The sequence below is a fragment of the Saccopteryx bilineata genome, chromosome 11, assembly GCF_036850765.1.
Source record: "Saccopteryx bilineata isolate mSacBil1 chromosome 11, mSacBil1_pri_phased_curated, whole genome shotgun sequence".
Lineage (NCBI taxonomy): Eukaryota > Metazoa > Chordata > Mammalia > Chiroptera > Emballonuridae > Saccopteryx > Saccopteryx bilineata.
The window spans coordinates 14,532,030-14,549,361 of record NC_089500.1 but is presented as its reverse complement, the minus strand read 5'-3'; the positions used below and the strand labels follow the sequence as shown (position 1 = coordinate 14,549,361).

The 17,332-nt window shown below is 45.5% G+C and overlaps 1 protein-coding gene across 3 annotated transcripts in view; it reads right to left on the bottom strand.

Moving 5' to 3' along the window:
• Positions 1–2,817: 2,817 nt before the first annotated feature.
• Positions 2,818–17,332, bottom strand: part of LOC136315196 (uncharacterized) — a 184,547-nt gene continuing 170,032 nt past the window's right edge. For 2 of the 3 annotated variants that reach the window (XM_066246545.1, XM_066246548.1), the window contains 2 exons: positions 10,920–11,010; positions 2,818–3,031 (listed from right to left, as the gene is read on the bottom strand). In XM_066246545.1, coding sequence (XP_066102642.1) covers positions 2,965–3,031; positions 10,920–11,010 — 158 coding nt within the window. In that variant the 3' untranslated portion in view covers positions 2,818–2,964. Of the gene's footprint in view, positions 3,032–9,776; positions 10,799–10,919; positions 11,011–17,332 lie in introns of those variants that run through there. The other variant, XM_066246546.1, reaches the window with a different exon arrangement.

The window sequence follows — 17,332 nt, the reverse complement described above, 5'->3', positions numbered from 1 at the left end:
TTCTCTGTACAAACCTGGGGTTATTTAGCCTGAGGGAGACGTGGAGCTAGAAGTGGAATGGGCGATTAGCTAAGAGCAAAGGGCTTGGAGATTTGATTCCGAGTCTCTGTCCCAAGCCCCGGAGCCCAGCCTTGCCTGGACGTGGGGTTCCAGCCCTCGGCAGTGGGGCACAAGGCAGAGAGGACAGAGGGTCTATCTCCACACTGCTACTGGAATCAGATACACCATCATGTTCTGAGTCAGACAGAACTGAGAAGTCTAATGACTAGTAATAAAGAGGGAGCCAGACCAGGAGAAGGAAGCAAAGGGGAACGTCAGAGGCAAAGGCAGAGCATGGATTCTAGGTCGGAGGGCCCAACCTGACCACCGCACTGGGCAGATGGTAGAACACGGCAGAGTTTGACCATGGGCCGAGGACAGGTCTCTCTCGGGTCTAATGGTGGAGGCCGAGTCAGACCCGACAGCCAGGCCAGGAGAGTCAAGGTGGGGCCCAGGGGAAGCAGGCTGGACACAGACCCAGGGAGAAGAGGTCTGGGAGACTGAGGGCCAGTGGTCAGGGTCGGAGATGAGCAGGAAGAGGAACCAGGAAGGTGGGGTGAAGTGAGGCCAGGAGCAGAAAGCAGGCAGAGGGCAGGGAGCAGCCATCAGTAGCAGGGACAGCTCTGCAGAGGGGCCACTTCCCACTCAGACAGAAAAACGGCTACCTGCTTCCTTCTGGATGGGACCCGCTCCTCAGCAGAGGGAGCCCAGAGCCCGAGGAGGCAGGGCTGGGGAGGCAAGTGCCCACCTTGCCTACACGGGGAGCTGGGCTGGAGTCGGGGAAGATTTTGGCCACTGTAGCCAGGGTTGGGGATCTCAACTGCCCTCAGCAGCTCATCGTTCAAACCTCACTAGGTTTCAGCCCAAGTGCATGACCTTTTCTGTGTCACTAAACAATGCTACTTTGGTGCCTTTCACATGGAACTTGAGTGGCTCTAGCACCATGGGGTACTATCGGGTATATATAACATATTGAGAGAAATAGGCAAGAAGCACAGTCATAATGTCAGGTTGATGTCAAAAATAGGAGTGTTTGCTGGAGCGAGCACGAACTTGGCCGTGAGCTTGTACAAGAGAGCCCAGTGGGGACCCAGGCATCCCAACCAGTGGGAAAGCGCAGTCCACTCAATAGCATTAACAGCCACTTACACAGATGCAGAAAGACTGGGACCAGCTGTGCCATGCTGGCTGCCAGCTGGTCACTGTTGCTTTGAGTCTTTGGATCACCTTCAGTGTGCTACCCCAATTCTTAGGGTTCAAGAGTGGAACATGAGCACAGAAAGACTGACAAGCATGGGGATGAGGTGACAGAGCCAAGGCCCTGGGGTGAGGGGATGATGGAGACACAACAGGGGTCTCGGCCATAGCTGAGTTGGGCTGCCTGAAAATACAGCCCAGCAAGCGCGGTCTGGGCTGCACATTTCAGGCACCGAGCAGTTTCATACCTTCTGTTGCCTGGGCCCCCACCCGGGAGACTCTGATTTCACTGGTCTGGGTAAGAGTTTCAGAAGCTCCTTGTGTGATTATAACGCCCAGCCAAAGTTGGGAGCCACTGAGCTGGCTGTAGGGCATTGACCTGCTCAGGGGCAGGAGGAGGGAAGGTGGACAGGAGTCAGTTCTACCTTAGGTCCCTCTGCAGGCGACTCAGATTGAGGAGCACTGCAGATTGAGGGAGGGCTGGTTCCTGGCAGCAGCACTGGACAGGAAACAAGTCCAGGAGAACTTCCGCTGGGTGCAAGAACAGGTGTCCCCACGTCAGTGCCGTCTGGGAGGGCTCTCCATCTTTCCCGTGAAGAAGCAGGAAGACACTGAAGAAGGAAAAATGCCAAGAAGCTGTGTGTCTGGGGGTAGGGCAGGGGGGGAGGACACTGAAAGAAATAAGGCTGGACAGAGTTTCAGGCTTTGGTTGGAGTTTCTTGGTTCCTTCGTGGGAAGAGTTCAAGCATTTACTTTAATGAGTGTGAAGCATGCAGCTAAGTACACATCTGTGGGTGGATGTGAGAAGTGAGATCTGCAGAGAAATGCAAAGTTGGCATCTTGGGGTGATGGGTGTGTGTGTGAGAGAGAGAGAAAAGAGAGAGCACAGAAAAAATAATCTATACTAAAATATTTGCCGAATAAATCAGGACAAGAATCACCCAATTCTAATGGTACATTAGGAGCAGTTTGCTTTTCCTTGATGCGTTTCCTTAGAGGTCAATAGTTAGGGACTTGGAGGAGTAGGAGTGCAAAACTCGACCAGGCTAAGTAGAAGTTGGTCATGAAGAGAACAGAAGAGACCCAGAAGGAACCTTATAAAAGCACATTTCTATGATGTGAAGGAATTCATAAGAAGTTCTTGGACTACCTATTGGAGGAAAGAAATGAAGTAAATCAGAAACTATGGGGGGAAAGCCAGCACTTTTTAAACAGCAGGCTCAGGGGCCTGGGACAAACACTGGATCAGGAAGGACCAGAGGAGCTGCAGCAGGAGCTGTGATCAGGGACCTCTGTGGGAGGCACCATGCAGCACAGAGAAGAGAGGGAAGAGATCAGGGGAGGGGGACAAGGAAGTGCTCCAGCCAAGAAGGCACAGGCCAGAAAGCTCAGACAGCCTTATGAAATTTACCAGAAATATTCTTCCTTTACATTACACAGAAAAAGAAACAAACAGAAAAACACACCGTTCCCGATGGACAAAGAGGGCAAGCAGGTAACAAGAGGGTTTAAAATAGCAGAGGTTTTAATGCGTATTTTTACTTCTGTCTTTACCAAAAGATGTTACATTTTACCGTCAGGTCTGTGGGTTACACTCAGAAATCAACCACAAGCAGACGTTTTGTCTCGTGTGGAAGCAGTTCCCAATAATTCTCGAGATTTCTGGTCTCCCGTCGGCCCTTCCAGGGGCAGGTGGGTCCAGTTCCTTCCTTGAGCCTTCCTTTGTCTTTAACTCTTGGGGCTGTTTCCCAGGCATGGAGTCCTGCCCCATGCGACACAGCTGGGGCCAGTATACCTGAAACGGAGCAGACCATCCTTTGCAAAAAGCTGACTGAAACTAAACCCTCAGGGACTCATGGCACTCGATTGAATGGAGGCGGAGAAATGGCAGGGACACTGGGGAAGGACCAGCAATTATTCCAAGTACTTCTGAGAAAAGGGGCATTACTGCAGGACCCTCACAAAGAACTAACATGATGCCCATCTTTAAAGAAGCAGAAAAAAACAACCATATTCCTTAGAGCCCGATAAACTTAACCTGACTCCTAGGGAAGATGCTAGAACAAATCATCAAGCAATCAATGTGCAGTCAGCCAGAAGGGGGCACAGCCTGGGAGCTCATGGACACAGCCGTGTAAAGAGTAAATCAAGTCGGGCCAATTTAATTTCCTCCTATGATAGAGTGACAGGCCATGTAGATAAGGTGAAAGCAATAGATGTAATCGACCTGAGACCTCAGCGAGGCGTTTGCTTCAGCCCCACGTGACAGGCTCAGTGACAAGCCGGCCTGCCGTGGTTCAGGCCAGGGGTCAAGAACCCTGGGGCTCTCAGACAAGATGGCAGGGGACCCGGTTCCACCACCTTCTTTTTCCCTTTACTCCATCACCTCTGCGACGTGACATTCATTGTCACACAATTTTATCTGGTCAACATTTGTTTTGTGCCCCTTACACTTGTGTACCATGGCGCTTAATAAATGTTTGTTGAATGGGTGGATGGATAGATGGATGCTCAGGCATATGAACTGCACCCTTAGGAACCTGGCACAAGGAGACTGGCTTAATCCCAGCCCTCCTTCTTCATAGCAAACAGGCAACCAGGAAATACTCAGCTATTTGCTGCCCATTCATTCAAAATGGCAGAATCACATTTGGTATTCGTACCACCTGAGATTGGGTCAGGGCAGAGTTGACACCAGAATCTGCCTCCGATGTTTGCCATCTTCTCAAAATCAATAGAGAGGAAGAGAGAAAGAGCAAGAGAGATCCAGAAGGGAATAGATGGTCCTCAGTTCACCCATCTTTATCTGTAGCTGAGATGACAGAATTTTAATAATGCAAACTATCCATGGGTCATATAACACATTGAACAACGCACAGAAAACAAGCTAGTGCAATGCAGACACATGAAACAGAACTCAGGAATGAAACCGAACTACTCAAACACAAGATTGGTCTTTGTCAAGACTGTAGGTCAGGCTGGAGCTAAATGGGACCTAAATGTAGGTTTCAACAGACCCTCGGATGGCAGGAGAAGCCGTATGAATTCCATGAATGGCACCAAATGAATGCCACCTAGCCAGGAAGCAAACTGCCTTCAGTGCTCCATGGGCAGACCTGATGTGATTGTCATTTCTTTGGATGGCTGAGGAGAAACAGGAATGAGAACTGAAAACAGTGATGGAAATGATTAAAGGGACAGGGAAATGACAGATGCAAGAAAATGCCTGGAAACAGTTAAAGTAAAGAGAAGGCTGTCAGGTACAAAGCACAGAAAGTTATTTTCTATCTCTACTCTGGGTAAGGAAAAAGGAATTGGGCAATTTTATTTTATTTTTTAAATTTTATTTAGAAAATTAAATTTAACAGGGTGACATTGATCAATAAGAGTACATAGGTTTCAGGTAAACTGTTCTATAGCATTTGAACTGTTGATTATGTTGTATACCCGTAATTTTATTTTTAAAAGAGAGAAGCATCAACTTGTTCCACTGAGTTGTACACTCATTGATTGCTTCTCATACATGCTCTGAGGATTGAACCTGCAACCTCAGAGCACCCGGATGACACTCTGTACACTAAGCCACTTGGCCAGGGCTCAACATGAATTTTTGAGAGACATAATTCACCTCATAACAGCCTCTCTCCCATTTATTGTCTTTTATATCTCATGTCCCTTCCTTCTGGGTTTATGCCCTCATTGGGAAGGATTGCATTTCATCTGCTTCCTTCTAAAAGATGAATGAAAGAATATCTCATATCTTACATATCTAAAAATACTCCTTTTTCCTATAATGGGCACATTTTATTAATAATTTGGCTGGAGAGAAAATTCTAAACTGAAAATCATTCTCTCTCTGAATTTTGATGGTGTTCCGGTGCCTTCCAGTTTCCTATGTTGCTGTTGAGAATCTGATGTCACCCTGACTGCTGGCACTTTATGGATGAGCATGGCTTTCCCTCTTGATAGCTCGAGACTCCTCCTTACACAGGGTGTTCTGAGACTGATACAGTTCATTGTAATAATCACTTAATTTGTCCTGTAAATTTAGAAATTCATATCCTTCTATAGGGAGAAGTTTCCTTTTATTTAATTATTTCATCTCTTCCACTTTTTGGTGTTTGTTCACATAAATTCTTATTAGTAAGATCTTGGAACGACTAAAATTATGTCCAAATTTTCTATTTTCCTTCTCTTTGACTTTTTGTTCCTTCTGGAAGACTTCCTTAACTTGTTCTCCAATCTGACTTTAAAAATGTTTGGCTATTTGATTTTAAAAGCTTTTTTTAAAATTTTCGAAATATTCCTTTTAAAATCAATCATTCTGGTTTTTTTTCCCCATGGATATATCAGCTTTTCTTCTTCCCCTGAGAGTGCTGATTCTGGGTACTTTTAAAAAGAGTCTCCTGTTCTATATACTGTCTGTTTCCCCAGTTCCTTGTCCCTTTCAGTTTGTCTTTCCTATTGGATACTTTCCCAAAATTACAAGTTCTAGGTTCTACATGTTAAATTTCTATCTAAGCTGCTATAAGAACTTCCCAAAACCCTAGTTTCATTATAGAATTTTATTTTTTGACACATATTTGTCCAGGCATAGGTTGTTCTGGTCATGTGACTGCCAGCTTCAACAAATGGTTTTCATTTCTGGGTCCAAGCTGGCTGCCTCTGCTCCCACCATCACAGCTGCATCCTACCCAGATGGAAAGAGGAAAGAGGAAGGGAGCACATGCCCATCCCCTTTGAAGGCATGATCTAGAGGTGGCCCACATCAGTTCTGATCATATCCTATTGGCCAGAACCTAGTCACATGGTCTCCTCTAGTTGCAAGGGAGACTGGGAAATAGTATTATGCTAGATAGCCATATTTTCAGCTAAAACTCCAGAGTTTTAGAATTAAAGAGACTTGATAGTAGTTTAAAGCCACCTAATACTGTATTGGTCAAGGTTTAGGAGCTGGCCATAAGCAAATATCACTCTATATATTAAAGAATAAAGGGATTTAATACAGGGAGTTCATTGCTTTCAAAATCAGTGGAAGGGCTGGAGGACTGGGCTCTAGAATTTATGCTGAGCTCCTAATAACTTCAGAGAACTACCTCCCAAGGGAGCCACTACTTTGTCTCATTCAGAGACAAAGAGTCAAGAGGCTGCCACAGGAAGAATTAAATTCAAGCACTTTGCCAGAGATGCAATCCAAAGATCAGGAAGCTGCCATGACTCAGGAGGCCTCAACAGTCACTCACGTCCCACAAAGCCAGAGACAGGCCCTGGGAGGGCTCCTGTAGGACACCTTACTTGCTCACAGAAAAGCAGCCCAAAGCATCAAGAAGATGGCCTCTACTTCCCTTCCATCTTTCAGAATTGTTCAAGTGCTTTTTGTTGGTGGAATCAAATATCTTCTCATACCCTAGCTGCACGGGAGTCTGGGAAATGCAGGTTTTTTAGCTTACCAGGTTTTAGAGTATAGAAAGAGGGCCTGAAAGGAGGCAGAGATGCAATGGCTGATCCACCGTATCCAAGAATCGAGTGGTTCTGCGCTGTTCTTTCAAAGTGTGGCAGAAATAACAGATTGAGCAGAAACCTTGCCTTTTTATTTGAGGGTGGGTTCCCCAAAAGTTATTAAAGTCCATATTTTCTTTGGGCCTTTCAGATTCTCCACAGAAGAAGCCCTCAACCTCCAGCCTGAGATTACAGGCCGCTTAACAGATTCTGAGAGCTGGAGGTATCAATGTTTGGTGTGCAGGACTCACCCTGTCTTCCGCTACTTGAAGTCCTTGAGTTAAAAGTCTGTTTTTGACCTAAAACTTCATGTGGATTTTGCAATCAACTCCATAGTAAATCTTAGTTTGTTTTAATATAAAAATGTTCACTGCTAAATCTTTGAGTAAAATAATGCTCCAGAAAGCTGTTCCTTGTTTAATTTGTATTTTAAAAACTACTCTCTGATACATGGCCACAGATCCCCCCAGAGGATGTATCCTCCAGTTTGAGAAATATAGACCTGGATTATTTCTCTAATAGTTTAGGATCCTATGACTATTCTTCTCTTCTTAGTAGGTAGGTAAAAATGAAAAACAACAAAAGAAAGGAAGAGAGGCCCGAGGAAGAATGACCTGCCTTCTATTCTAAAAATAAATCATAGCAGGACAAAGCTGGAATGGAAAATTCAGAACAGCAATCAATACGTGGAGAAAAGAAACCAAAAAGCCATGTTTTACTGCATGATCCACGCACTGTGTATAAAAAAAGCAGCTAACTGTGAACACAGGTTTTCACGGCTAGGAGGAGGTGGAGACAAACCCCTTTTTCAATGAAAGGCATCAGGAAGAGGCTGCTGGAAGCAAATTCAGTGCCTTTAGAAAAACGCTTCCTGCTTTGGGAGGCTGCTTCTGCACTTTTTAAAGCCAGGGCACCAGACACAGTAAAACTGCATTGTTTCCTTCCAACCTCGGGACTGGTTGATGGTGATGTGTCCAAGGCACCACCCTCCACCATATTTGGGAGTCAAGCTGGGCAAAAATCAGTTGGTGTAACTTGGGTGAAAGAAAATGAAAATAGCGGCAGTGTGCAGTGAAGCAAAAAGGGAAAGACACGGAGTAACTCCTTTGGAGAGAAAGAAGGACAGAAAGGTAAGTGAGAATGAGCTTGGGTGTGTGTTCCACTCTGTGGGCAGAGCACGTGGACAGACATGATCTCATCTGATCGTTTCAACTCTGTCTGACAGCCTCCTTTTGTAGATGAGTAAACAAAATCCGAGCAAGGTTTACAGATTTGCTCGACATCTCGAGGACAGTAAATAATAGACCCCAGATTCAAACCTAGAGCTGTGGGATTCCCGGATGGACAGTCTTTTAACTAGACTCCTTCTAGGTCTGAAGGGAGGAGCCAGGAGGCTGGGATGCCATCCCAGCTCCACAACTAACTGGCTGTGCAACCTCGGGCATGTTGCTTAAACCCTCAGTGCCTTCTTTCAGTTTCTTCATCTGCACAATAGAGATAATACCAGTATCTTCCTTTTTGGATAGTCAATGGAATTAAGTGAGATACTACATGTAAAGTACTTGGCACAGGGCATGGTACCTCGTAAATGCTCACAAAAGGTGAGGTGCTCTTTGTAAACACCTGGGATATGTAGTAGACAGGAACGTTTGAGGAAAATGTGAAACAAGAAGAGCTCTGGATGTCATTCTAGGTAAGTGACTGTGCTAATTGTATTCATTCCCCAGTCTTCCCTACTCTGCTCGGAATCCCAATGAACTACGGTTATCAGGCTCCTTTGCCAGCTGGCTTCTCCGTAGTTCTGGCTAATAGGAAGCTATGTCAGTCAGGGTTCTCTGGAAAGACAGAACAAATAAGAAGTGATAGATAGATAGGTAGATAGATGATAGATAGATAGATAACAGATAATATGTAGATAACGGATGAATATATTATTGATCAATTTATTTTAAGGAACAGGCTCATGTGATTATGGGGGCTGGGCTGGCAGGTCTAATTTGTAAGGCAGGCTGGTAAGGCTGAAAAGTCAGGTGGGAGTTGATGCTGTAGTCTTAAAGTAGAATTGCTTCTTCAAGAAACTTCATTGTTTGCTCTTAAGGCCTTCAACTGATTGGATGAAGCCCACCCATACTATTGAAGGTAATCCCCTTTAATTAAAGCCAACTGATTGTAGATATTAGCCTTCTATAATGGCTCTGCTCCCTCTCTTCTCCTCCCATCACCTCGGGCACTGTCCCTTCTCCAGAGTTAAAGAAGGGAAGACATGAAGGGAGGGACTGAAGCCGTAGCCTTCCAGCCCCCTTGCTTCCCAGACCTTGCAGGGCATTGCCCTGTGTGAACCATGAAGTCTGCGGACTCAGTGGTGACAGTCCCAGCAGGCACCGAGACCCCAGCACTCCCCCACTTCTAGCTGAATGGAGCCTTCTTTTCCCTCCTCCAGCCCAGCACACCTCTGGCTTCCCCTCTTCACACCAGTGATCAATGCTCCAGACCAGAGCAAGACAGTCTTCAGTGCGACGTTTTCACTCTCCAGGGTCTAGATTAAGTCCCGCTTTAAGGGCAAAAGCCATAGAACCACAGCTCTGTTGTTTTCTCGTGTGCTTCTTCCTCTCTCCATCCAGACTCCAAAGCCCTCTGTGCATTCCCCATTTCCGCACACCCATCACCTAGCCCAGAAATGGAACACAGTGTCTGATCACCATGTAATGTTCCAGTGTTGCATGGACCTCACCTGGGGCAAGCCATGTCCTTCATTTCCAGACCGCAAGATAAGAGAATAAAAGGTACAACAATACTAATACTTTAGCCAAGGCTACCAGCCATCTGTACTCCTTTTAATCATCATTAATGTTTGTTTTTCAAAATTTGGAATATAGAGAAAATAATTGTTAAGTCATGTGTATGCTGGTATATTTCCTGCCAAGTGCAAACATGCACACATTTTCAAGGAAACTGGACTCATTACAGAGGTTTTTTTTTTATAAATTGGATATATTTTTTATTAAGATGCTTACAAAAGTAACATAGTGTTTGATCCTTCTTTTTCCTATATTATTTTATGAGTAAAAATTTTTCATGTCAAATAGTTTTCATGTTGTTAAATACCTTTCAGAAACACAATTTTCCAGAGATGCAACATAGGCCACCACGTGGACCTGCCTTGCTGGGCACCCTGCCACTGGGCACTCTAGCCGTTCTCTGCTCCCGTTGCCTCCAGGCCTGGGCCCCACCATGGAGCCCCGTGATGCGTCTATGCAAATCAGTCTCAGATCCTGCCTTACCTTGACTGGCCCCTCTACTGAGTTCTCACGCTCTCTGCTGCTCCTTTTATTCTCAGTCTTCCAAAAGAAGCAGCTAATTCTTAGGACGGCCTCTGCCGCCGTGCACCCACTGCCACGGGCCCCCAGCAGTCAGACTTGCCCAGGAGGCTCTAACAGTCAGTCTTCCTGAAGGTCCCGGGTGCCCTGGCACCCAGAGCCGGTGCCCGTTCTCTGTCTCATCTTCCCACCTGCTTCGTCTCGATGGGACCGATGAGACCTACGATGACACCATTCTTCCTGAACCCCTCCCTGCCCCTCCCTCCAGACCAGGGGCCTTGCTTCCATCTTCCTTCCTCCCCTTTGCTGCTTCCCTCACCGCCACCCTCAGGTGGGGGGTCCCGCAGGCCTCGGCCTTGTCTCTCTCTGCTCTCTCTGACCAGCCCGGGCCCAGCATCAAGTGCCTTACAGAGAGCTGAGGCCAGGGTGCCGGGGGCTGGGAATCGCCTGGTGTCTATAGATTGCTCACGCTTGGCTCCTCATCATCTGTCCTCTCTGGGACCCGAGCTGAGGTCTTCGGAGCCTCCTTTTCCATTTAGGGAGGGCTCACTCTGGGCCTCAGGCAAATTTGGCTTTATTTATAAAGGTATGTTCTCCTTTCTCTCCAGGGTTTTTTAGGGGGCTGAGAAGAACCAGCTGACTCTAGAGCAAACGGCCAGAACCCTGAGTTCTGGGGTCACTTTCTAGCTGTGTGACCTTGGGGCTTGGGCAGGTTACTTAATCTCTTTCTGCTTCAGTTTCATCATCTGAAAAAACAAAGATGGAGAAACACAGAGAAGGAGTGAGGATGACCCGAATCACGCACAGCACACGCTTAGGACGTGCCTCACTTGTAGTAAGCATTTGCCAAGCGTCAGCTGTTATTACCAATATTCAGATTCTTCTCGCAGGTAGGTGAAGAGGCACAGAAGGATCTCTGGCTCCTCCTTCTTCATCCCTGTCTCCAGAATAGAGGGACCTAGGGATTAGAAAGAGATGTTATGGTCCAAATACATCAAGAACTTCAGAAGGTGACCTTATTTGGAATTAGGGTCTTTGAAGATACAATTAGTTGGAATCACAAGATAAATTAGTTAAGGATCTTAAAGGTCCTAAATTCAATGACTGATGTCCTTTTCAGAAGAGGACACACAGAAGAAGGCCATGTGAAGACAGAGGTAAGCAGAGATTTTGAGTGATGCTGCTACAAGCCAAGGAATGTGTGTAGCCACCAAAATTGGAGGAGGCCAGGAAGGATTCTGTCCTAGAAACTTCAGAGGGAGCATGGTTCTACTGATAACCTTGATTTTGGACTCCTAGCCTCCATATCCTCTCATGTGAGAGAATAAACTCTTGTTGTTCTAAGCCACCAAGCTGGTGGTATCTTTTTTATGGCTGTATTATGGGAACTAATACAGCCAGTGAGATGCTGATAACAGAAAATGGGTAAATCCGTTACTCTCAGGAGCATTTCTACTTTAAATCTAATAAACTCAAGAACTGATGTCTTGAACACAAAAAAATAAAATCTCATCTGGTGAAGTTCCTGCAGTATGGGGCGCAGTGCAGTTTCTAGGCAGGGGTCTTCCCAAATTTATCATAGTCACTCCAGAACTGTAACCGACGCTCTCATTGGTGTGGCCGAGCAAGTGGGTGTGACTCCCTTAGCAGGTGGCAAGAAGTTAATGGACACAAACAGTTCAGTTTCCCAAGTCACTGACTCATGTTTATTTCAGGTGAAAATATAATTTTAAAGTGGAACAATTAAGGACACGTGTAGAAATCAGGTTAAAAATGGTTAGAAAAATATGGAATGAGATTAGGCAAGAACTTTGCTGTTTGGTCCGCAAATATCGACTGATTCGTTTCAAAGCACTGCAGTAAGAGGTACGACATACAAATGTGATCTACAGCAGAGGGTTAACAACCCTACCTATGAATAGTCTAAAAAGAGTTAGCCCTAACTCTGATCAAACCTTTAGACCTAACTATGAATGACGTTAGCTATAGAGAAGGACCATGTTGAGGAACACCATAAAGATATAATCAGCAATGCTTCTTCAACTTCAGCTGCAAGGAAATCACCTGGAGAGCTGTTGGGAACTAGACAATTCTGATTCAGTAGGTTTGAGGTAGAACTTAAGATTTTGCATTTCTAACAAATTCCATTTGATTAAAACCACTCTTTGAGAACATGGCTATAGAAGATAGTTTTTTTCTGTAACAACAACCAAAATTATAAGGGATAAAAAGAAAGGGAGGAAGAACATTTATGTTCAAAAGATATAAATGATATGTCAACAAATACAAGCTCATGCGTGTGTGTGTGTGTGTGTGTGTGTGTGTGTGTGTGTGAGACAATCAGGGAAATTTAAACGCTGAATGAATATTTGATGCCCTTAGGAAATAACTGTCAATATTCTCAGTTGTTTTTTGTTTTATTTTTAAGAATAAAGACTGCAATATTTATGGATAAAATAAGATGTCTGGGATTTACTTAAAAACAACTGAGGAAGAAGGTTGGCAGGGAGTATAGATAACATATGATTGACCATGAGTTGATCATTGCTGAAAGTAGGTAATGGGGACATGGGATTCCTTATGTCACACTCACTACACACACACACACACACACACACACACACACACACACACACACGGAACTTGGCATAATGAAAGGTTAAGAATAAATCAGTCTGCAGAGGGTCCTCTGTGAATCCAGCTAAAGTATATGCGTTGCCCACTGTGTGCAGCATTTCCTATGTACTTGATTTAACTGTCACCACACAATTAGTCCCATTTTGTGGAGGTTCCGAGGGACTAAATGACTGGCCTGAAGTCATGCTACTAGTAAGCAGCAGGGTAGGGCCCTGACATTCAGGCCTCCTGACTCTGAGTGCTCATGACATTGTTTCAGTGGTCATCACACCTAAAAAGGCAAAGGAATCACCTTGGACGCTTATTTGCAATGCAGATTCCAGGCCCCCCAGCCAAGCGTTTCTGATGCAGTGGATCTGGGGTGAGGCTCAAAAATGTGTATTTTAAATAAGTCTACCAGGTGGTTTGGAGGCTTGAGAACCAGTCTTGAGTGTTGGATCAAGTGGAGTGAAGAATGATAGAATATCTGGCCTCCCAAGAAAGGCAACCAAGTTCAGAAGGCCAACAGAGGATTCGGCCAATCCTTGGTTCCTTCTGTATTGAGGTGATGAGTCAGACTTTGGCCGGGTTTCTAGGCCCTTCCATGAAGAATGAATGATTAATGCTGTACTGAGGTGGAAGGGACAGTGTTTGAATCACCTAGAACAATTTCCTCCAGGGCACAGAGCAGAAAGACACATTTAACTCTGGAACAAGCGCTGAGTACCATATTTCTCTTAAAGGAGCAGCTTCCCAAGGCGGTAAATATCAACTGTTTTCCTCTTTTGCCAAAGTGAGGAATGAGTTCTTGCCTAATTCTAATCTGGCCTGCCAGAGCCTTTAGTGGATGGTCTGGAGTTCTCCGTCTCCCTTCTATTGAAAGGTAGCAGAGCAGCTGGTGGGGGGACTGATGGGAGAGGATGTCGTTAAGTTCCTTTTGAGATTTGAGGAGACTCCCCTTCTGATATCTCATCGCCCCATCAGAGAAGAAGCCTCCTGGATCCCAGTCTCATTTTGCTAATGAGTGGGATTTAGAAGGCAAATTACGCTACATATTTTGTACCAAGGTACAAGTAAGAAACTTCCATTCCGAGGTCCCCCTCCAGCCATCATTTCAGAATAGCTACAGTGGGACCCAGATGTTCATATACTTTTAGAAATTCCCAGTTAATTCCTATGTGCCCAGACGTAGGGAACATAAAATCATTCCTAACACACAGTTCTGGCAGTGAAATTGCAGAGACAAGCTATGCCAACATAAAAATGAAATTAGGAATGAAAGAATTAAGTAGCAACTCAAGATGTTTTACTGTAGTCGTTTGTCACATATGGATCTACTGAGGGGTTTCAGAAGAGAGAGCAGTATGGGGGTGACCCCAGGAGGCTTCACCTACAAGGTGGACCTTAAGGGTGTGCAAAATTTGGGTGGAGGAGGAGAGAGGAGGGGAGAGCATGGATATATGACTCCTCCAGGTAGGTGGAGAGGTTCACACTCATGTTTCTATGCCAAGCTCCACGCGGCAAAATCTTCCACTTCTAGAACATACTGGGTATCCAGTGTTACTTCCTGATTGGGAATCCAAAGGATTTATTGGAAAGAAGGCTGTACTGTGAGTCAGGAAATCGAATGAGGAGAGGCGAAGTTCAACTTCTTTGGCCCTCGGTCTCTGTTAAATAAGAGGAGGGAAGTAAGGGAACTTTAATGCCCTCTTTCCTTCTGGGATCCTGTCATTCAGGGCCCATGACCATGAGACATAGCTTCTATTTTTCACATAACTCTTATTAAGGTGTAATTTCTATACAGTAACTGCACCTACTGGGCGGGTTTATTTTGATGAGTTTGCACACATTTGTATAGCCATGCAATCCCCATCATAACCAAAGTAGAGGACATTTCCATCACCCCTGAGAGCTCCTCTTTGCCGCTTCCCACTCCAGCTCCAGCTAATTACTGATCCACTTTCTATCACTGTACATTAGGTTTACTTGTTCCAGAGTTTAATCAGTGTCATCACATAGTTTTTTCTGTCTGGCTGCTTTGATTCAGCATAATCTTTTGAAATTCATCCATCAGTATATATTAGCAGCTCATTCCGTTTTAATGCCGAAGAGCATTCTACTGAATGGATATTCCACAATTTGTTTATACTGTATTGTCAATTAATTTAATTTGTGTTGCTCCCAGTTTTTGGCTATTATGAATAAAATTGCTGTAAACTTTTACATGTAAGTTTATGTGTGAAGATACATTTCATTTCTCTTGAGCAAACACCCGAGAGTGAAATTGTTTGCAAGGTTGCATGGCAAATATATGTTTAACTTTATAAGAAGTTGCCAAACCTTTCCAAAGTGGCTGTGCCATTTTGCATTCCTACCATTAATATATGAGTGTTCCATTTGTTCTACATTGTTGCCAACACTTGATATTGTCAGTCTTTTTAATTCAGCCATACAGGGTCTGCTTAGATCTTAGATTTTGTCTACACAGCTAGGAACAGAGGGGCCTCAGGGTATCTCAGTGGGATGCCTTTATTAGGCTGCTCAGTCCTAGGACAGGTTCAGTCTTGTAAAACAGTGGTCCCCAACCTTTTTTGGTCCACCGACCGTTTTAATGTCAGAAAATATTTTCACGGCCTTTAGGGTGGGACGGATAAATGTATCACGTGACCGAGACAAGCGTCAAGAATGAGTCTTAGATGGATGTAACAGAGGGAATCTGGTTATTTTTTAAAAATAAAACATCGCTCAGACTTAAATATAAATAAAACAGAAATAATGTAAGTTATTTATTCTTTCTCTGTGGACCGGTACCAAATGGCCCATGGACCAGTACCGGTCCATGGCCCGGGGGTTGGGGACCACTGTTGTAAAATATAGGTGTCCCAGTGTTCTTTCAGGTCCCGGTACCCTGGTCAGTTTCACCAGAGGTTAAATTCGGGATGCCTGGTGAGTTGACTCAATCTCTACCGTCCACAGTGGATACAGTTTTAAGTTCCTTTGCAGGACTGCGCAGGCCCAGCACCCACTGCCTCCCTGGCTCCCCCGGAGGGCTCCTGACACATTTTTATTGAAGAGGGGCTGCCTCGGGGTAGCAAGATTCTTTTCTTCCCCCTTGTGCCAAGCCCTTCCTTTTATGACACACTTTAATGAGGGAGGATGAAGAGAGAAAATGAGTGCCAGATGTATCCGAAATGGATCAGAGCAATAATGACTTTCTGAAGCGAAATTATAGAAACTCTTCATTCAATATGCTTTGGAAAGGGCTGGCAGGAGAGAAACGTGTGCTCCTGAAAGAACGACTAAGCGAGCACATTTCAAAGTTCTAGCAGAAAAAGAAAAGAAGTCTAAACCTCCTAAAGAAAGCCACAGTTTGACCCGGCCCCTCTACTTGTTAAGAGGAAGAACAGGAACTGAAGCTCATTGAAAGAAGGTAAACAGGCCCTGGCCGGTTGGCTCAGTGGTAGAGCGTCGGCCTGGCGTGCAGAAGTCCTGGGTTCGATTCCCGGCCAGGGCACACAGGAGAAGCGCCCATCTGCTTCTCCACCCCTCCCCCTCTCCTTCCTCTCTGTCTCCCCCCCCCCCCCCCTGCAGCCAAAGCTCCATTGGAGCAAAGATGGCCTGGGCGCTGGGGATGGCTCCTTGGCCTCTGCCCCAGGTACTAGAGTGGCTCTGGTAGCAAAAGTGCGACGCCCCGAGGGGCAGAGCATCGCCCCCTGGTGGGCAGAGTGTCGCCCCCTGGTGGGCGTGCCGGGTGGATCCCAGTCGGGCGCATGCGGGAGTCTGTCTGACTGTCTCTCCCCGTTTCCAGCTTCAGAAAAATACCAAAAAAAAAAAAAAGAAGGTAAACAATCAGCCCTACTAGCGATAGGTTCCCCCTCCCCCCACTGGACTCCAGAACAGTAAGGGAAGAGGATGGGTCTGCCCTACTTCTGCAGCCCGGGACTGAATTGAGGAACACTGGTCAGACTCCTCTCTAGAATCCAGAGACTAGAGCACGCGATTGGGCAGCTCACTCCTCCACCAGCCCACAGCTTGTCTGTGACTCAAGGCAAAGAGCTGGAGTGAATATGAGCTACGTCTCTGTTCTTGGAGGGTGACTACCAGGAGGGACAGTGCTGCCGACTCTCCCAGGGAGACCTCCTGCACCCACGTAGGGATCCAGAGACTCCCCTGCGAAGGCATGTCCTCTGCCTTCAACATCCACTATTTTCTCTTAAAAGTCCAGAATGAGTCCCCACCTTCAAAGGGGTGGGGCCACATCAGCCTTCTGCAAGGGCAACAGAGGCCACCTCGAAGGGCCATCCACTTAGCCCACCACAAATTGCTGACAATAGCCATTTTTTGTTTACTTATGTACTTGCTAGCACCATCCTCCAATAAAATTGAGGTAGTCTATAGAAAACACAAATTTCAGAATATAAAATTAAACATCAGATAGAAAACATTTTATAATGGGAGGTCACCTGTGAATGTGTCCACCGTTCACAATGACAGGTCAGAACTTTCATACCCTTCCCTGAGGTTCACTCATATTTTTTTTCTTCTGAAAACTCGAAGTGTTATCAATGCCAATACCTTGGTTGTTATACTGTACTATAGTTTTGCAAGATGAAAAAAACTACTGCGGGAATTAGGCAAAAGGTACATAGGATCTCTCTATACTA